Source organism: Chionomys nivalis, chromosome 22 (genome assembly GCF_950005125.1).
Source record: "Chionomys nivalis chromosome 22, mChiNiv1.1, whole genome shotgun sequence".
In the NCBI taxonomy this organism is placed as follows: domain Eukaryota; kingdom Metazoa; phylum Chordata; class Mammalia; order Rodentia; family Cricetidae; genus Chionomys; species Chionomys nivalis.
In genome coordinates, this window is record NC_080107.1 from 22860446 (window position 1) to 22882087 (window position 21642).

Genomic DNA, 21642 nt, shown 5'->3' on the forward strand with positions numbered 1-21642 from the left:
ACTTCCTGGTCATCCTGTTCAACCTCACCATTAGGAGGGATCCTGATGGAGTAGGGTCATCTGTCTTATCTGTTGCTTTCATTGGTTAATAAAGAAACTGCCTTGGCCCTGATAGGACAGAAAATTAGGTAGGCGGAGTAGACAGAACAGAATGCTGGGAGAAAGAAGCCGAGTCAGGCGGTCTCCATAGCTTTCCTCTCCGAGATGGATGCAGGTTAAGATCTTCTGGTAAGCCACCACCTCATGGTGCTACACACATTATTAGAAATGGGTTAATCAAGATGTGAGAGTTAGCCAAAAAGAGGCTGGAACTAATGGGCCAGGCAGTGTTTAAAAGAATACAGTTTCTGTGTAATTATTTCAGGTAAAGCTAGCCATGCGGAAGCTGGGTGGGAACACAGCCTGCTGCTCCTCACAACAGGATCCTGGGGTTGAGCAGTACTACTATACACTGTCAGGTAAACACGGTGATATCTCAGAAGGACAGTGTCTCTGTGCAGCTAGCTGAGTCTTCCAGGTGTGAGAATCTGTGAAGATGTATTTGATGAAAGCAGAATCCAGTTGGTTTTACCTCTACTCATGGGCAAGAATAACTGCTCGACAGCAGTCATGGTCATGACATCATTGTAGATCTTCAGTTCTGGTTACCTGTCAGAGTGCATGAGGAAGACGTGGAATATGCACTACAGCACTGGGCAGGACACAGACACTTCCAAAGGCCACCTATAGAAGAAGAATTCGAGTCCAATGGTGACCTGTTTCCCTGAGTTATCGTTTGGTGCTTTAAAAAAATAATCTTCCATTTAAATTCTATTAAAATGGAAAACTTAAAATACCATGGAAAGAAATACAGTCACCAATTTTAGTCTCATTTTCACAGATAACCTGGAGGGTTAACTAGATAAACCATCTTTCTTTAGCCTTCATAGTATTGTTCAAATTTCCACTTTTGATATGGTTCCATTGGGTTACAAGTGGCCACTTTCAGGGTCTTCTGAGAACCATTTCCTTCCATGCATAGCAATTGCTGATAGTTTTCAAAGACAATGTGATCCACCTGAGGAGAAAGAGGAGATGGGAATGAGCTACCGACTAAACTTGACATATGAAGATATAATAAGCAAATTATATTTTCACTTCCCCAGGAACTCTCCTGAATTAAATTAGTGACATAAGCACAAGGTTTAGAAGACATCAAATTTGTCTCTGTCTCAAACTAACTTCTGTAGTTGTAAGGTTTTAATTCCGCAGAAAGAAAACAGCCATTTCTTTCCTAGTGATTTGACTGATAACTATATTATTTAAAGAAAAATTCTGGTTGGCACATAATATATTAACTACTTCATTGGTGGTTGCAGTGCAAAAAAAAAATCATGTAGTATGACAGGAAAGAAGTTGATTAATCCAGCTCAGGTCTTAGAATGTTCATGTCTGTTACCAAATCCTAAAGATGGCACATTTGATTTGTGATCTCCCCACCTAACTTCTGACAACATGGAATGTCAAATACTCAGATTTAGTTAGAACAAGACAAGGGTATTTCAGATGAACTTAATGTTGCTTAACAGTTATTAAAACTGAGAGATAATCTAGAACTTAGAACCAATTAAGGCCTTATAATTTTTAACTCATAAATATCAATTTTCCATAAATATGATCGTGGTAATTTCAGTTATTTTTGAGGTATTTTAATATACTTATGGTTTTTTAAACCAAAATGGGAGATTTTCATGCTAAAACAAAATTGTGACTCCCACAGAACCTTGGAAGTACAATGCTTGCATATATTTAAGGTTGTGCAAAGTAGGTGGCCTTGAAGCAGATCCTTAAGCATGGTGTACAATGCTCTGTGCCGAATGACAGAGCATAGATTGACTTAGGGAGCACTTGAAAATGCAAATTCAGAACTATGCAATTTTAACAAGTTATTGTTATCTAGAGGTAAACTCTTAAAAGAAAGAGGTTCCTATTATTCACAATCTTTTTCTTCGTTTCTCTTGTTCTTTAAGACTAACATATATCTCAGGAAATGCTATAGTTCTATCTTAAATGTTATCTCCCTCCCCAAAGCTGACATGTTAAAGACTTGGTCCCCAGGGTACAACTGTTGGGAGATGGTGAAATCTTTGAGAGGAGGCTTAGATTCATCGGTCACTGTGCAGTGTTTGTGATAAGGACTGTGTGATCGTCTTTCTACTTCCCTTGACTTCAGGCCATGAACTGAGCCATGTTCAAACCTGTGGTCTCTCTGTGATGTGTTGCCTTACCATGGGCCCCAAACAACAAGGCCAGCCTATGGTGGACTCCGACCTCTACAATGGAGCAGACTCAACCCTTTGCCCTTTAATTGTCTAAGGCAGTGGTTCTTAACCTTCCTAATGCTGCTACCTTTTTATACAGTTCCTCATGCTGTGGGGTGGGGACCAGACACAAAATTATCTTCATTTCTACTTCATAACTGTATTTTCTACTGTTATGAGTAATAATGTAAATATCTGTGCTTCCTGATTCTTGGGATCCTGACCTACAGGGTAAGAACTGCTGGCTTAAGGTCTTTTTCTAAAGTGATAGTCAGTTAACCCAGGGACTTGAGAAGATTTGTATGAGAACTGTCAAAAGAAAAAAACAAAAAGGAGAGAGAGAGAGAGAGAGAGAGAGAGAGAGAGAGAGAGAGAGAGAGAGAGAGAGAAAGAAAGTCAATATGGGCTATCCATTTCTTTGAAAGGCAGAAGGCATCACAGAGAAATTCTTAGTTTCTATTATCTTAGTAAATTACTTTTCCCAAGGCATCTTAATGGGTAAGACCTACTCTTAAATATATCCTTGTATATCCTTCCCAAGATTCACTGCAGAAAGGATAGGTTTTGACTTTCATTCTCTCTCTTTCCTTCTGTCCTCTTTGTTTCCCACCTTCAGTGCAGTGTTAAAGAAGTAGGAGGTGTGATATAATTTAGTCGATAGATATTTATGAAATTTCCCCCAAAGGGCAAAAAATAAAAAGAGAAGTTTACACACTAATAATGCTCCATTTGGCAGTATTAACTGGCAATAATAATGCTTATCAGTAGGAGGAAAGTGTCTCAGAAAATTACAAGATGCAGTCGGGTGGTGGTGGTACATATTTTTAATCCCAGCACTCAGGAGGCAGAGGCAGGTGAGTCTGTGAGTTCAAGGCCAGCCTCATCTACAAGGTGAGTTCCAGGACAGCCAGGGCTACACAGAGAAACCTTGTCTTGAGAAACAGAGCAAAACAAACCAAAATCAAAACCAACAAACAAAAAAATTAAAATATACTACTGGAAAACGAATGAGTATCTTGGACCCAATTTGGGCTCCCAGTAGAAAGAAAATGATGGCATATGACAACAAAGGAAGGATAACCTAATAAATGGGGATACCCCAAAATAAAATGAGTTTCCTTTGGGGCCAGCTCTGGGCAGAATCATGATCTCTATACTACCAATATAAAATACTGAGAAAACAATGTAAGGGGTAACAGTCTATTTCAGCTCACAGTTGAAGGATACACCCCAAAACTGTGGAGGAATTCACAGTGGCAAGAGATGGTTACACCCCACAACTGTAGAGGAGTTTACTGTGGCAAGAGATGGGGGGGATCGCCATATTTCATGCACGGTAGAGAAGCAGATATTGAGAGACGAATGTCACGGCACCCTCACTTTCTCCATGTTGCACAGCCCAGGATCCCCTTCTGGGAGAATAATCCCACTCAAAATTAAGGGCCTCTCTCACCATTTAACATAATGAAGAGAGTCTCCCCTAGGCAAGCTCCGAGGCCAACTCTATCCACAATACCAATGCCTGCAAGACAGTTGGAAGCTGCATGCTAGTGAGGTGGCAGAAACCCGAGGAGGCAGTCCTGACCTGAGGCCACTCCTAGCATCTCAAGATTGCACGACAAAGTTTATGACATTGAATCCCGTGTTAACACGACTGAGAGAAACTGAAGAGGATTGGGATAAACACCGGGGTGTTTTGTTAGGGTAACAACTGTGTCAGAAACATTCTCCTCAAAACTGCTTTTCAACAGGAGCTATATTATTACCAAATGTAAAGTTGGCAAGACACACACAGCCAGCCTCCTGTAATCGGCAGTCTTATCTGTGGAACCACACAGGAATGAGATAAAGATCCCTTTCCTGGAGAGAGAGCAGACGCAGAGTTCAAACCATTCTAAAGAGCAGCACTTGCAGTAAGGACACAGCTTCTTGTTTTGTCCATAGATTGCACCTTTAGGCTCTTCTGGTAACCAATGAGAAAAAGTTTCATCGATACACAAGGCATTGTTGATTGATTTAAATGAATTTTCAAAGCTAGTATGATGGTGGCAATACAATGGGAAGAAATGGGTGCCTTCATTTAAATGACTTATTTGAAATCAATTTTGAAAAAAGCAAACAAATCCAAAAATAAAAACAAAATATTGAAAATTTACCAAGACTCTGTCACTGAGTGAACCTTCACACTGTCTATATTGTGAGCCAGCAGCACTTGAGACTTCTGGCTGATGGGACTGATAATCAGAGCTTTATGCCCCCTTCGACTGAAGTTGACTCTATGGTGAAGGGATGGCATGGATCATTTGCTTACCAGTTCTGGATGAAAGCCCGATGCTGATTTGTGCAGCCACTTGAGGCTGGTGTTTCTGTTATCACATGGCTGGAGTCTCAGGGGTCCCTTATCAGTGCCAGGCGCCATGCACCACTGCCCGTGCTTAATCAGTCTCACCCAGGTGTAATTGAATTGTTGATGCTGTAGAGAATAGGCAGAGGGAAGGCCATTCAGAGAGCGAGCAGAGGCAGGGGATTTGCTAAACACTTTTATCAACAACAGTGAGACCTTGGCTGCCCTGATCTGATGAGCATGTACGTTACTTAACCTGCCCGCTGTCATCTTTCTTATTGTAGTACGACTATCGCTTTTGGCTTCAGCAATGACTTTCAGGTGTCTGGGTCTGTGACACGTGTTAGAGTTGTGATTGTCTTGCCTCTGCTTCCCTAACAGCTAGAGTTCCAGGTCTGTGTCACTATGACTGACTTTAAGTTGGGATTTAATTTAGACTATAAGGTTGTATTAAAGAAATGGTGGCAAATCTTGCCACTCCAAAGTGTAGTCCCTGGACCAAGATCGTGTCACCTGAATACTAGTTAGAAATGCTGGATCTCAGTCCCATCTTGGATCCTATGAGTCTTAAGTCGACCCTAACATACTCCTCAGGTGATCATCAGTGTCTGAGAACCAAGAACAGACGATGGAATAGGAGTTAAGGTAGTTACTAAGACACACTGCACATCACCTTAAAAAGGTTTAAAAGTAAAAACCTGTGAAGACTTCTAGTTAAAGCAATGGAAAGGAATTAAGGGGGAAACTGAGTATTTCATTTCTTTTGAGGGTTCCAGATGAATATAACTCAGGTATTAAAACTTATTGGTTCTGTCCCTTATCAAATTAACTTCCTCTACATTCCTGTTCTTTTTGTTATTCAAACAGACCATGAGGAAGGAGCAACTCAAAAGGAGCAACAGGGGCAAAACGCAAGGAAGGCAGTGACCCTATTATTCATATTTTGGTCTTTCCTTCCCAACTCATTGGTATTCAAGAGCAGAAGTTGAGTTTCTGGTGAAATACTGATTTTAGAGGTATGCTAAGTTCCTACATGGATAGTCTTAAAAGAGTAGATTATTTTTATATATTTTTGACTAATTCTGCAGTTGTTCTTTCTCCACTGTGAACTGTCAATAATCAAAAGTCATGTCTTTCCGTTGATTCTTTAAACTTATCATCTCGTCCCTTTCCTAATTATGAAAGTGTTTCTTGGGCTTCAGGTTTATGATCCACAGAAGAATTGCACTGACAGCTCCGTCTTCTACTCTAGGGCAAGCTTGGGACTGAGGCGTATAAATGGGATGCTCTTGAAAGTATCAGCCACAGTGCTTATATCAGCACCAAGAAGTAAGACAGCAAGCTGAGGCCATCATCACAAAATGATCTGTCTATCACAGTGCGATCTGCAATCTGGGGGCTGGTTTGTACACATGAATCAGTGTTCCTGTGAGTGCTATTTAGCATCCAAAGCAGATACCATTCCCATCTGGGGTGCAGATGCTGGAGAGGGGGGGTGTAATCACTCGAACCTCACCTCCTGCATGGCGGGAGTAATTCTGTTTTTCCTGGCCCCACTCCCTCTTCTATCCACTGTGCTCTGATTTTGTGGTTATTTTGTTAGAAGATTTTTCATCAAGGATCATAGTTTAGGGGATGTTAATCACTCCCTTAAGATAACAGAGAAAGGGGAAAGTTGGGCAGAAGAATGTAATCAGAGAATAAAATGGGTTCTTTCGGATGGCTCCATAGAAACTTCATTTCCACTTTATCTGTTGATAAAGAAAAGCTTTAAATTTTATTATTATTGTTGTGTGCATGTGTTTGTTCATGTGTGTGTGTGCATGTGTATGTGTGTGCGTAATGCTTATATGTAGGCATGCATGTCACAGATGGTTTGTGGAGGTCAGAGGAGTAATATGGAACTAGTTCTTTCTGCACACCTTCATATGGGTTGCGGGGATTGAACTCACATGGACAGACTTGTATGGCAAGTACCTTTACCCGCTGAGTCATCTTACCAGTCATATTTTAGGCATTTTGTCTTTATCATTACAACCAACACTTACAGAGTACCACACATTAGGTAGTGCTTACCAGCCCCCAGTGTGCTGCCAATTCATTTCAGCTTTAGAGTTAGGCACTATCTGCACTGCTACTCACAAAGGTTAAAGACTATGTACATTAAGCCAGTTTTGCAAGGAAAGTCAAGACTAAATCCATCATGGAACAACGTCAGTGCCTACTTATATTACTTCTCTGTTGAGTGGCACTTCCTTATACCAGACCACTGATTACATTGACATTTGGACATCTATGGATTTCTCCTGGACAGAGGTCAACTGTCTGAGCCTACCTGGCTGCTCCCATCACAGTCTTCCAGCGTGGCTGTGGTGTTTTCAACGGAAATGCACTTGCCCAAGGCCACATTCACAAGCTAAGAAGCAGAACGCAGAATACAAAACATTCATTAAGAACAAACACATCTTAATGTATACGAAGGCATGCAGACACATTTGGAAACTGGAGGGTGGACAGCCATAAGGTTAATGGATAGTCGATAGATTAGTTAAAGTTTGCAGGAGATGACTGTCTTGGTCACAGCTCTAGCAGAGACATAGTGTGATCCTGTCTCATCACAGCTTTAATCTGTCATCGTAAGCCTGTTGATTCAGCCACAGTGGCAACAGACATTAGCTTCTCCTTAACTCTTTCCTGGAATGCTGAATGAAAGGGAGAAAAGGTTGGTAGAAGAAGGAGAAGATTTTTTTCTGTTATTATTATTATTTGGCTTGAGTTTATTCAAGTGCCTATTTTAAAAGTCAGTGTACAACCTTTGATTTCATTAAGCCCCGAGTCATGGGCTACGTTCCTCAGCTGACCCCTCAAAGCAATCTGACATCTTAGGCACCGACTCATAGCTAAATTGAGTCAGAGAACAGCAGATCCCAGCTGACTCCCTGTCAGACTTTTCCTAATGACTCAGTCAAGCTCCGACTCATTACAGGGAAGTCACGGAAAGCTAAGGCAGAGCCAAGCATCAAGGCCCTTTCTGGCAGACTCGGGTTTTTAATGAATTTACAGGGTCAAATATGGAGGAAGCTTCCCATCAGTCACCATCTGATGCAGGGAATGTTGATTCCTTTGCCCCCTCTGTCATTCTGGGCAGGACTACCAGGATGGGAGGTTAAGAATGCAATTTAGACTTTTCAGTTTGCTGGAGGTGTTCTGTAGAGGAGAAATTATGCATGTTCTATGAAAGCCTGCTAAGTTTGGAAAATGGTGACCATGTTTGTGTTTTTTTTCAGCTTTTATGGGGTTCAATACAGAGCTCCAGTTTTGGGGTGGTATGACAATGGAGGCCTTGTTGACCCCAGGATCACCAGATTTTGTAGGAGGGTGTCTAGTGGGTTGCTGCCTACCTGTGAACGCATGCCTAAGCTTGAAGATAAGTAGGGAGTGGTTTGTGGAGTTAGAAAATGCAGAAAGAAACAGTGAGAGGGGTTACTGAAATCTCTAAGTAAGAAGAAACATCCTCACAGATAGATATGGGGAAGTGTGAGATGCGGGCATATGCCAGTCAATGAACTGGGACAGAGCTCTTCTGCAGAAGGACAACACCTAAGCTGACCTTTGGCCAGTGGGCACTAGGAAAAAGGGTTCATCTGCTAGAACAGGGAGAAAACAAAGATGCTAGATTCTCTCTGAGAATCTGAAGCCACAAACTGACCTTCATTTGGGTTTGAAATAAAAATATGCCCCACCTGTTTGAGCTAGGAACCCTCGTTGCCCTTCAAGGAATATAACCAGATATCAGCAGTTTTACTGATCCGTCATTTCTAAGGTGTCTGACACGAGGGATGTAGAGCAGTTCTAGAGGGACAGATCTCCATTAAAATGATCTCCAGCATGCTCCATTCACAGGTTCAAATGGCAAGTCCACCATCAATAGGTCTGAACAATAGTAGCACGCAGAAAACATACAGTGGCCCACTAAGCTCACGAAACAGGAGGAGACGTGCGGGCCGGGGGGGGGGGCGGCGATTCCAGAGGCAAAGAAGGAAATGGAAATCCTCATTACTCTTTGGATTTTATCAGAGAAATGAGGCTCATGTTCTCACGGATCATTCAGAAATTATCCTATCATAAAACAGGTTTGGAAAATTGACTCCACCACAGCTGAGCCAGGTGCTTTCTCCTAGAACTCAGAGCCTTCCAGGTGAGAGCACACAGCAGGCGCTCAGGACACACACATGCTCCTTTCCCAGGTCCGCTTGGTTGCAAACTCCTGGTGGCAGAACCAGCACTACCCAGACAGTGTTTGGGGAGGTCTAGTTTAGATGGTTTTGTTGTTTTATTTTGTTTATTCATTTTATTTATTTATATTATTTTGTTTTCTTTCAAACAGTTCCTTCCTGCAGGAAGGCCTTGGAAGGCACTGGAGTATAAGCAAGAATTTCTCCTCCTGGGTCTTTAATGCAAACCATTTCAATGTAATGATAATAGTAATTATAACAACAATAATAAAAAGTATTGTGTAGATTTTATACTTTCTGTGTTGCATTATTTGATTTTCCCAGTGTCAAAGGTAGAGATCTCCCACATTTCATTACATAATTGTTAAATCTTAGGTGTAGGCTGTTTGCTAATGATGTACTTCAAGGGAAAAACAAAGCTTGCTGAGGCTATTATTGATTTCAGATATTATCGACTATGAAAAACTACTCTCAATAAAAAAAACTTTCATTGGACTTAAATATCTAGGTGTGCAGGCTGAATGATGAGAAAATATGAAGCGAGAAACAAAAAGATAGATTTTATTTTCTGACAACCTTTCCTGGCTGTCATGGTCTACTGAATTATATCTGATATTAATCAGAAAAAAAAAAAACTCAAAAATTTAAAACGGTAATAACACTCTTGTCGGAAGGGAGCAGAGGATGTCTTCATTAAAATTTGTTTACGTGGGACAGCGAAGAATGGAAATAAAAGAAAAGGGTCTAGTGAGGTCGCTTTGAAATGTATGCCCAGCATTTTAGAGCTCTACATTATAGAGCAGGCATGTGCAGGCAGGTTTTTTTTATATAGCTTTTCAAAGATAGTGACAGCTTACAGGGAATCAAAAGATAGTTCTATTGCGCCCTCTGGTGGCTCATGTTCAGTAATGCTGCTGCTGAGAGTCTAGACCGAACTTCAGGAACTTCTCTAGCCACCTTAGTTAGGAGGATGGAATTTAAACATCTAAGTGGTAGGTCTGATGTGTCTAAGGCCAAGCTGTTCTTCTTATTTAATTACCTAAGGTAGCTAGAGCTACTGTGACCAACCCCATATCCTTCTATTCTCTTGCGAACTATTCACAACATTTTGCTATAAATAAACCAGGTCATGTATATTCGTTTACTGGTTATATCTTATAAAATCAGCACAAATATTCAGACTATTTTCCTGTTTTTGATACCCTCCCTGGATTTCCCTGGTGAGGACAACAGCATTATTTTTTATTACATCTTTGTTATCTGGGGATTTGACAGCCTGGGAGAGGGGCTAGTCTATAGATCTGATTCTCGGAAGAGCTAGAGATGGGTGTTCTGAAAAAGCAGACATACTGACAGGCACGTCAGACATCTTCCTGAACACAATGGGGCAGGGATATGACAGGAAACAAAAGAACACTGGGGATATTTATAAAGAAATATGAAGAGCGACGTAAGAGACTAAGCACAAATGTACGCATGGACTTCAGTCACAGGCCGTATCAGGAAGCTGTACTCCTGGCTGGACTCAGGGCTTCCCCGTAGGGTCTCAACTTCTCAAAACCTCATATTGCACTGGTTCCCACTCAAACTATTTGCCTTTTGTGAAGCTTCCCTTAGAGCCTTGAATATTTTTATTATTTTCAACAAAATCTTTACAAAACCCAAATTAAAGCTTGTATTTCCAGTGGATATCCCCATTGGTCAAGGAAGGAAGAACATGAGGAAAATCACCTGTGAGGACACGAACCCTCTCATGGTTCTCCACCTACATGTCTCCATCCATGCCCTGATGGATGAACTTCTCCATGTCGTGGCTGCCACCAGCCTGTCCTGAGTTGTATATGAGCTGAAGTCCCACCTCTCAGAGCTACGTTGGCTCTGTGTCCCAGGCCTGGCCTCAGATCTTCTGAGAGGATCTCTTGACAGCACGCATTTCAAAATGTCAGCCCTCCTGGCCTGTTCCTTTACAAGAGCCTTTGTATTCTATAGTCATACTTCACTTACTTATTATCCCTGTCCTCCACTCAATGCCAGCTTCCAAAGGAAGAGACAAAGTCTATATCCTGAACTCATTTTTAATTATCAGTCAACACGACCACATGATAGACTTTGTCAGATTCACCTCTAACAACTCTCATTTATACTTTGTTTCAGCAGCATTCATGTCTGTTGCTTAAAGTATATTATGCCATTCTTTTCTAAGCCTATTTGAGGGGGTTTCTGTGTTGCTTTTGCCAAGGAAGACTTTAAGTGGCCAAATTAACTTACCACGCCACTAGCTCTCACAACGGGAGCCTTCAAGTCTGGGAAGACGTTGTCCAAGTACCACTTGAAACCTTTGCACTTCAGCTTCTTCCGCAACTCCCTTTGCTGGGTCAGGTTGCCCACTTCCAACCCTTGGTCTATGAGGTGATCCCCGTGGCCGTAGAAGAGGTCCTTGTACTCATCAAGCCAGACCTCAGCCACCCGCACCAGGTTGCGCTCCACTGTCTTCATGCGGTCTTTGGGGAAGGAGTACGGATTGTCGTTTCGGAAGATGTGGCCCACTCTGGAACAGGGAACAATCTCGATTTCACCTCCACACATCCAGACCTGGGGGTGAGTCAGTGAAAAGCACCAATTATCAAATGGTCACTCACAAATCATAGGCAAGGAACCATGCCATGCTACTGCCTGGAAATAGTCTTTCCAACTTAGAAACACTCTCACAATGGAAAAGAAGACTCCGTAGCTTTATTTGATCTTGTGTATGGTGGACCATTTTCATTTCCCCTGTAGATTCATCTATGTAAAATTTCTCTTTATCTCCTTTCCAAAGAACTCTTTACAGAACACCAACATATAAAATATATCACTAATGTTCCTGTTTGGGTTCAATCAGGAAGAGGCTATAGATGCCCATTTATCCACCTACTTCTTTGGAAGATCTGTCAGCCTGTGGTACCCAACTCAAAACTATTCTTGGCCAGGACCTCCAAACTTATACCCATCTGAACACAGACCTCCCAGTCACCTAGGGAAGCTGATGTTAATGTTCTATTTTTTTAAAGGCTTTCTCAGCATGATTCAGCGGTGACTAAGTCATTATATACAGTCTCCAAAGATGCCACACCATGACACACACTTGGCTTGCTGGTGGCCTGCAGGGCTTTTTTGTCATTTGTATTCTCAAGGTCACCCCCACTACAGACATTTCCACTGCCTCCAATGTATTAGTGAACTATTCCAAGAGAGTCATTGTACTTTGCAGATGAATCCCAAAGTAATTTGCTTTAAGTGTGAATTTCATAGGTTTTGTTCAGAAAAAGAAGAGTAACTCCCCCATAATTCGACATAGAAACACTGTTGTGAAATATTAATTCCAATGGTTTTACAACAGTGGTTGATTCTTCCACATGAAGTCTGGGAAATCAGACAATCTATAGAACCTGTGCCATAGTGAAGTTTCTTCCCAGTCAGTCACATATGTGATTGTGTTGGTAAAGTAAAGTCACTTGGGAATCATAAACACATATGTGTTTGTGTCCATATGCTGTGGTGCTTGTGTATGGGTGTTTACATGTATGTGGAGGTCACAGGTCAACAGTGTCTTCCTCAAGTACTCTCCGCCTTCATTTTTGAGACAGTTTCTCTCACTGATATAAAACTCAGTGATTGGACAAGAGTAGCTGGAATCGCAGATAAAAGTCTCTGCACTTGGCTTTCTACAAGAGATCTGAACTCAGGACCTCCCGCTTATGTGCCAGTCTCTTTAGCAGCTCAGCCTCTCCCCTGGCCCTAGAATGATGAATTTTTAACTAGAAAGAAAGAGAGGAGGGAGGGACGGAGGGAGGGAGGGAAGGAGGGAGGGAGGAAAGAAAGAAACAGTAGCGAATACCTTGAAGGACAGCTCCATATTTTCTCCTCCCCAAACATCAAGACCAGGGTCATAAGTTCCAAGTTCATAAAAGTAACTTTTATCAATGGAGAATAATCCGCCTGCCATGACTGGGCACCTACAAAAAGGAAAGATGGTGTTACACTTTGGTCCCAGGACGACTTGACTTCTAGAGTGCGTTCTCTGTGTCTGCGTGGGAGTCTGGAGTTGTTTTTGGATAGGTTCGGGGAGGTCTTGGAATGGAGCCCGCAGCTTGGCTTTAGTGAAAAGTTTCTGGTTCCCAGGGGCTGAACTTGATGAGAGTCTGAGAAGACGTGGGCGGTGCTAGGATTCTTACCTGTCAATTAGGTTCTGACACAAATCCCAGAGTTATTGTGGATTCCTGTGGCAGGGCTAAATCAGGTGCATTTCAAATTGAATTTGGGGGTAAGGAGTAACGACCTAACTTCTCAGGAACTTTGTTTGCTTTGATAAGGTCTCGAATAGAAGTAATATTTTATTTTGAGACATGGGTATGACTGTAGCTGAGGCTACCCTTGAATGTGCTATCCTCCTGCTTCTGCCTCCTAAGTACTGAGATTAGGGGTATGCACCATCCTGTCTAGTTAATGCCTACAATTCCTACTGGTTTTCAGAATGATAGAGTATAATTTTTTTAACCTATTTTCTGTCTTTCTAAAAAGACCTTGGACTGCTGCCTAGTCTTCAGTCTTCACACACTTACCTTATCACGTCAGTTTCTTTAATCCCACTTTTTGCAACAACATCTGGAGGAATTGTTCTCCAGCCAAAGTTCATGGGCCACGTGAAGACACCTCTTTGGAAGTTGTCCACTGTCATGTAACTAATGCAAGACAAGCAAAACAAATGAAGTTGCGAATGCTAAGATTAGCTGTGTCTCTATAGAGTTCACGAACACAGCCTCATGACTGGTCCGGGGTTGGATGGATGCTCACCCATGTGATTCTGCACATCACCTCCTAATATCCACTCCGAGTAGCTGATAGATATGCTTTTGCACTGCTGGTTAGCGGTTTGATTGCTTGCTTTCAACTTATGCTCATCTTTTGGTCAATAATGGCCATTTTAGATGAAGAAATGATACACTTAAAGCTCCCATAAAGGGTCCAACTAGAAACCTGAGAAAAAGATATACTTTGGTATTCAACTGACAATCAAAGGGGGTGAAGTTGATAATGAGGAGTTGGATTTATTAATAGATGAAAGTTGGTGTGCTAGCCAAAAAGAGTACTGAGCTGGTAAGTTCTGATCCCAAGATATTTCTCATGCCTTTCCCCTGTTTGGTAAGTAGGCCATGCTTCTTGGGTTTTATCACAGCATGGATGAGGACTAGTAGTCTCTGTTGCTTCCCAGTGTCAGGATGTGGCAGCGTTACCTCATGTCCTTGTCATTGATGACTTCAATTACTGGGCAGGCTACTTTTTTCCTATTTAAGTAAACTCTTTCCAGAAGCGGTTCCAGCCAGCCCACATTGCATTCCACATGAGAGTCTAGGAATGTCAGCACATCCCCTGTAGTGGGAAGAAAAGGAAGACAAAACACAAAACACTGGAAAATATGGTATGATACAGCCAATTATGTGCTCCGTGCTAAAAAGCGTCGAGGATTGTTGGAAAAGCGTGACTGTGAACACGGGCATCTTCTATTCTCACTGATTTCCTGGTTCATAGAATTTCAGTTTGTAATATATGGGGAAACTTTAGGAATAGAGATTCTGTGGAGCAATCACCACTCACATCTGTGGAGAAACAACCATCAAAAGAAAAAAAAAGCTACTGTCATTTGTCTGCTTCTTTGCTGCTGTTGTTAAACCATGACTGAAGCATCTTCAGGAGGAAAGGGGTGATTTGGCTTAAACGATGCAACCATAATCTGTAGTGATATTTCATTTATTTGTATTTTAATACTTGAAGCTTGCCTGAAGATTGGAGAATAAATCAGTCACCCTGGTCAGCCTTACAGACCAGGCAGTTGTGACACCACACTAGTTTGTCATAGGAACTGGCGGTAGTGGTACATGCCTTTAATCCCAGTCCTACAGGAATATAAGAGAGGAGGAGAGGAGAAAGCTCTCAGACACAGTCTCATTCTGAGGATTCCTGGAGGCAGGATTGCCATTTTGGATTGAGATAGAAGTAAGAGCTAGTGGCTGGCTGTTTTTCTTTGCTGACCTTCAGGTTGAACCCCAATATCTGCCTCTGGGTTTTTATTAGTCATGCTGCAATGGTCCACCATTAATGGAAGCCAAGGCATAACCCAATGGCAGAAACTTGAAGCAGACACCATAGAACACCACTTACTGACATGCTCAGCTTGCTTCCCTACACAACCCAGGACCGATGCCCGGGGGGCACCATCCACACTCTGCTAGTTAGTCTTCTGTCAACTTGATACATAACTATTTATAGTTATTTGAAAGGAGGAAAACCTAATTTTAAAAAATGTCTCCTTAAGATCTGGCTGTCAGGCATTCTTTCTTTATTAGTTATTGATGGGGAATGGCCCCCAAAATGTGGGGGTGCCATCTCTGAACTGGTGGTCCTGGGTTCTGTAAGCAAGCAGGATGACAAAGCCATGGGAAGTTGAGCAGTAAGTAGCTTCCCTTCATGGCCTTTGCATCACATCCTACCCCCAAGTTCTAGCCCTGCTTCAACTGTTCTGACTTCCTCCAATGATGGACTATGATCTGGAGTAGAAGCCAAATAAACCCTCTCCTCCCCAACTTGCTTTTGTGTGACAGTGTTTCATTGCTGCAATAGAAGCCCTGACTAAGACGCACATTAATCATTCATCGAAAACGCTGTACAGACATGCCAGTCTGACAAACATAATTCTTCAGATGAGGTTCCCTTTATTTTAGTTATTGTTTTCACTGACCATTCCAATATGTGACTACATAGTTAGCATTAAACCTTACTGCTCAGTGCCTGTGTTCTACCTGGGTGTCTTATCGGTTCCTTGCTACAAACCTAAGTGTAGATCTATTCTCATTTCAGCTTAAGAGATAAAGACTGAGGAACAAATAACCAGAGTAACAGTAACTTCCCAAGGTAATTCACCCAGGGTACCATGTAATATTATGAAACAACTCCTTACATAGCTCATGATGGGGATCCGAATCTGCTTTCACTCCCACCTGGCCTGAATCTTACCTCATTAATATTCTCATTCATTTGTTGCCAAGACCTGAGGGAAGAAGCACCTGCTGAAAACATATTTTGGAATTTTACACTGTTGTATTTTGGGGAAGGGGAGACTCTCCTACGCACGGCTGCCATCGCTCCACTTTCAAACATTTGTTTTAAAATAAAATCTCAGGATTTCTTAGATAAGCAAACAAAGAGCTCCGTACGTAGCTGGCTCCTGGTGGTGTTTCTAATTGTGGCGGGATCATCTGTGGAAGTGTGCTGCAGCGTTTGTGCAGAGAGGCTGAGAGGCACGAGGGAATGGGGAGTAGACTGACGTTAAACACAAACAATGTGTGTCCTTTGACCTATCGTACACTTCTAAGATCTACCTAATACTCAATCTTTTGACAAATGACCTTCTATTTTTGTGAATTGCTCAAACTCAAATTCAGCGCAACTTAGTTCAATCTTGGTCATAACCTGACAAATTCTCTGTTTTCTAGGGTGAGTATTAGCATGCCAGATTGCTTGAAGATGGACTTTATTAACAATAACAGCAATAAAATGAAATGATAAAATAAAATGAAAATGGCCAACCTCAGAAAAAGCAACTGCCTTTTCTCCCCACTCTTTCTCGTTCCTTTCACCCTTGCTCAAAGACTGCCTCCGCACCCCCATCCCCACCCCAATAAACTTCTCATGAGAGCTCTGCTGTGCAGTGTGCAGTGTGACTTTGTGGTGCCCCCAAGGTGCCTCCCACTGTTAAATCATTACACTCATCTCTTAGTATCCACAAGGTGCTGGTTCCAGGCTTCCTCCTGATACCATTCTCAGATGCTGATGTTGCTTATTTATATATGACAGTGCAGTATTTCTTTACTTTAAACCATTCCTGGGTTACATATGACAACTCATCTTATGTAAATAGCTGTGAGACTGAACTGCCAGGGGAATAATGACAAGAAAAAACAGCCTGTGTACATCTAGTACAAATGAATTTTTCCATATTTTTTTTAATCCAAAGTTGGTTGAATTCATGTATGCAGCGCCTATACATAAGGAGGCCTGATTAAATACATGTATATACATATACAACTATTCTAAGTGTTAAAATGGATCTGCGATTTTATATTTGTATTATGATTTAAATGCGGGTAGTCCTTCAAAAATTAGAGAAGACAAATGTGTCTGTTTTAGGTTCCTTGAGCAGAATTTCTTCTAGTCAGTAGTGAGCAATTAAGATGCACCTAGTAGGGTTTCGCAGATGGAGATATTTGGATGGAATGTTCTATAGATGTCAAGTCCATTTGAGCCGTAACATAAGTTAGTTCACTTATTTCTCTGTTAATTTTCCACTTGGCAGTTCTGTCCAGTGGTCAGAGTGGAGTGTTGATGTCTCCCACAATTAGTGTGTGGGGTTTATTGTGTCATTTAAGCTTTAGTAGTGTTTCTTTTGCATATGAGGGTTACCTTGTATTTGGGGCATAGATGTTCAGTACTGAGATTTCTTCTTGATGGGTATTTTCTGTGACAAATATGAAATGTCCTTCTTTGTCTCTTTTGATTCATTTTACTTTGAAGTCTATTTTTTTTTTTTTTTTTGGTTTTTTTTTCGAGACAGGGTTTCTCTCTAGCTTTGGTGCCTCTCCCGGAACTAGCTCTTGTAGACCAGGCTGGCCTCGAACTCCCAGAGATCCGCCTGCCTCTGCCTCCCGAGTGCTGGGATTAAAGGCGTGCGCCACCACCGCCCGGCTTGAAGTCTATTTTGTTAGATATTAAAACAGCTATGCTAGCTTGTTTCTTAGGTACATTTGGTTGGAAATCTTTTTCCCAGTCCTTTACTCCGAGGTGATGTGTGCTTTGAGGTTGAGGTGTGTTCCTTGTACTTAGCAAAAAGATGGATTCTGTTCTCATATTCAGTGTGTTAGCCTGTGTCTTTTTAAAGGTGAGCTGAGTCCATTTATATTACGAAATATTAATGACCAGAGATTGCTCGTTCCCGTTATTTTAGTTTTTGCTGTTAGTGATGTTATTGTGTGTTTTTTCCCCCTTCTTTGTGATTTGCTGCTGTGAGATTATCTATTGTCTGCGTGTTTGTGGATGTAGCTAACTTCCTCAGTTCAAGTTTTCCTTCTAGTACTTTATGTAGGGCTGTGTTTGTGGCTAGTGTTTGTTTGTTAAATCTGGTTCTGTCCTTAAATTTTGTTTTCTCCATCTATGGTAATTAAAAGTTTTTCTGGGTATGGTAGTCTGGGCTGGCATCCATGGTCTGTTAATGTCTGCATAATGCTTGACCAGGACTTTCTGGCTTTTAATGTTTCCATTGAGAAGCCAAGTGTAATTCTGATAGGTCTGCCTTTATATGTCACTTGATCTTTCTCCTTTACAGTGCTTAATATTCTTCTTTATCCACTACATTTAGTGTTTTGATTATTTTGTGACAAGAGGACATTTTTGTACAGTCTGTTTGGTGTTCTGTAAGCTTTTTGTATCTTCACATGCATACCTTTCTTTAGGTTGGGAAAGTTTTCTTCTATGGTTTTGTTGATTATATTTTCTGTGCTTATGAGTTGAGCTCCTCCTTCTTCTACCTACCCCATATTATTCTTAGGTTTGGTCTTTTCATGTTGCCCCATATTTCCAGGACATTTTGTGTTAAGCTTTTGTTAGATTTAATGTTTTCTTTGACTGATGAGTTTGTTTCCTCTATCATATCTTTAATGCTTGAGATTCTCTCTTCCATCTCTTGTATTCTGCTGTTTATGCTTGTATTTGGTCATTTCCCCATATTTTCCATTTCCAGAATCTCTTCAGTTTGTGTTTTCTTTTTTGTCTCTATTTCAGTTTTCACATCTTATGTCATTTCTTTCACCTGTTTGATTGTCTTTTCTTGGTTTTTCTTAAGGAACTTGCTGATTTCTTCCATTTTTTTTGTTTGCCTTTTCTTCCTTTTCTCTGAGAGAATTTTTAATTTCCTCTTTAAGGACATCAAGCATTCTTCTAAAGTTATTTTTAAGTTATTTTTTTCTGCTTCATCTGTACTGCGGTGTTCAAATTTCTCTGTTGTAAAGTCACTAGTTTTTGGTAGCGTATTGTCCTTTGTGGTGTTGACTGTGTTCTTACTTTGTCTATCCATCTTTTCCCAATTGGTGTAGCTGGGGCTGTGTCTCTGGTGATCAATCTTCCAGGCACCAGTGGATTCAAGGTTCAGATAGTTACTGCTCATGGTGGAGTTGAGGCCACAGTTTCAGTCATCCCAGAGGTCACTCAGTGTTCCCAGAGGTTGCTCTGTAATCTTGGATGTCATTTAGACCTGCTCCCATGGAGGTCACTGGCTTGGCTCTGGTCCCACAGAGGTTGCTGTCTCAGGCCTACTCCAGTGGAGTTTGCTTGCCTGGGTCTGGTTTCACAGAGGTCACTGGCTCAGGCTTCCTCTGGTAGAGGCTGTTGGCTCGGGCCTGGTCCTGTCGTGATTACTGGCTCAGGCCTGGTACTGCAGAGGTCACTGGCTCAGGTCTGCTCCCTTGGAGGTCACTGGCTCACCTAATCTTTATTTCTTAACAGAAGTCATTGTCGAAAGAGTTTGACATTTACTATATCAACACTGAGTCAATGTTTTCAGGGGTACTGATAAATGTAAGACACAATTTTAAATTTTTACATTTGAATTTGTTAAACATTATTTTATGGGAAGAACTGCAGCCAATTGCTGTTGTTTTAACCAAGCTCACCTGAAGAAAGCCCGACCTCCCAAACCACTATCTAACAGCTGGGCTCTTTGTGAGATCATTGCCAGCATGATTCTCCCAGCATGTGCAGGCTAGGAGAAATCTCATTGATCAGTAGCATGATTTTCATGATGTATTCATTAGCTTTCTCCACATGGACATCTACTTTTCATTTTAAAACATGAGTTGCGTAAGAACTCACAGCAGTCCCTTCAGTCAAGGCCCCAACATCCACCTGATTCCAGTTCCAGGGTTTAATGTTTTTTTTTTTTTGTTTTTTTTTTATTTCTCTGATTCCCTATCTCATTCTGTCGTATCTGACAGTGTATCCTGTAGCCTCTATGCACAGTGTAAATTATAAAATTATGAATTTGATTGTTCTTCCAACTGACCTTGTTCTTTTTTGTTCTAGGACAACTGTAATAGCCTCCTAACTGAATTCCCTACTTCTCCTCTCTCGACTTTCTGATATCTGTTTTCTATATGGAGGGCCATTTAGCACTCTGTTCACTTTCCTTCACTGATTTTCTAACAATTCTTACTTGGCACACAGAACTGCCCGAAAGTCTTATTTTTGTCTTTTCCTCTAAACGAACTTCTTACCACTCTTCTCTGGTCAGTTCTCCTCAGCACCTATGAACTTCTCTGCTTTGAAATTGCCAAGCTCATATCGGCACTTGAACGCTTGCACATGTGAAGAGTCTTCAGCCACATACCAGCTGAGAGCTTCCTTTCCTAAATTATTTCTTAACTATCATATTGTTGCATTATTCATAGATTTACTTTACTAAGGAAATTAGGCTCGGAAAACACAGTTGGCCAGCTGAGAATGATGGGGGACAAGCACAATCAATGGAAATAACATAGATGCATAAAAATTTCATAAAGTAACATTATTTTGTCCAATAAATGTATGGTAAAATGTAAAGTCGCTGCTGGGCACACAACTCACTGGTAACACATGCTCTTAGCATGCTCAGGCCCTGGGTTTCACCCTTAATATTATAATTCATAAATAAGAATAAATACAAATTTAAAGTATTAGCTACCACTATACCACCAATTTTGTTGTGATACAGTTGTTGCTCACTTAAAATTTCTATTACAAAATGTCATGGTTAATCTTGGCTGTTGACTGGAACAGAAATCACCCAAAAGGGTGCCAGGCACCTTGCGAGGCAATTTCTTCAACAAGTTAATTGAAGTGGGACTATTGACCCTAATGTGGACACTAGCTTCCAGTGGCAGCCCAGATAAACATGATAGAAGAAGAGGGTTTTGGGTCTTGCCCTATCACTCCACTCTTGCTAGCCGGTTTATAATCTGCTGCAGCTGGGACATTTCCTTGCTAATGTCAGAACCCAGCCACTTTCGATTTCTACTGTGGGCTATAGGCCAGTCTTGGATAACAATTTCCTCTGAGATTAAAACATGTCCGTCTTGAAGGGAAATGTCTTAGGAGAGGATTCCACAGGGAGGTGAAATAACAGGATGTTCTAAGGGGAGATGAAATAGACAGGAATTAGACAGCTCTAATAGCTTCAGGATTTTCCTGAAACTGATCAGATTCACTAGTCCCCTCCATTACAGAGGGTATTCAAATAGTGAAGACTGCCCAGTAGAGACTCTTAGACAAGTCCAGCTGCCTGGAAGATGGGGAGGACAGAACTATCAGAGACAAAGACCAGCTGAGCTGCCTGGAAGAGGCTCAGACCAATTGAACTGCCACAGAAGGACACTCTGCATCCGGCTGAGCTGCCTCAAGGGTGTGCGGTGTGTTCCAAGTTCCCAGCTTTTGTGAGCTGTCACTCACGCTGGGGTAAGCTTTGGTGATGCAGCTGTCTTTGAGTCATTCTGCTTCTGTAAGTGACCTCTCACCCCCAGCCCTGTAAGGAAACTAATACAACTCATTCATTCACTAAATTGGATTTTGGCGGCATCTTTCATGGTTCCCCTATCTGAGGTGAGTAGATTCCGTGTTTCACCTCCCCGGGAAAATTCAGTAATAC

The 21642-nt window shown here is 41.5% G+C and overlaps 1 protein-coding gene across 1 annotated transcript in view; it reads right to left on the reverse strand.

The window, feature by feature from the left end:
- Nucleotides 1-873: 873 nt before the first annotated feature.
- The window catches only part of Galnt5 (polypeptide N-acetylgalactosaminyltransferase 5), a 39453-nt gene continuing 18684 nt past the window's right edge, over nucleotides 874-21642 (reverse strand). Inside the window, exons 4-10 of the mRNA XM_057755687.1 lie at nucleotides 14153-14288; nucleotides 13481-13600; nucleotides 12757-12874; nucleotides 11148-11471; nucleotides 6980-7060; nucleotides 4612-4773; nucleotides 874-1057 (exon numbers count right to left, since the gene is read on the reverse strand). Coding sequence (XP_057611670.1) covers nucleotides 917-1057; nucleotides 4612-4773; nucleotides 6980-7060; nucleotides 11148-11471; nucleotides 12757-12874; nucleotides 13481-13600; nucleotides 14153-14288 — 1082 coding nt within the window. The 3' untranslated portion in view covers nucleotides 874-916. The remainder of the gene's footprint in view (nucleotides 1058-4611; nucleotides 4774-6979; nucleotides 7061-11147; nucleotides 11472-12756; nucleotides 12875-13480; nucleotides 13601-14152; nucleotides 14289-21642) is intronic.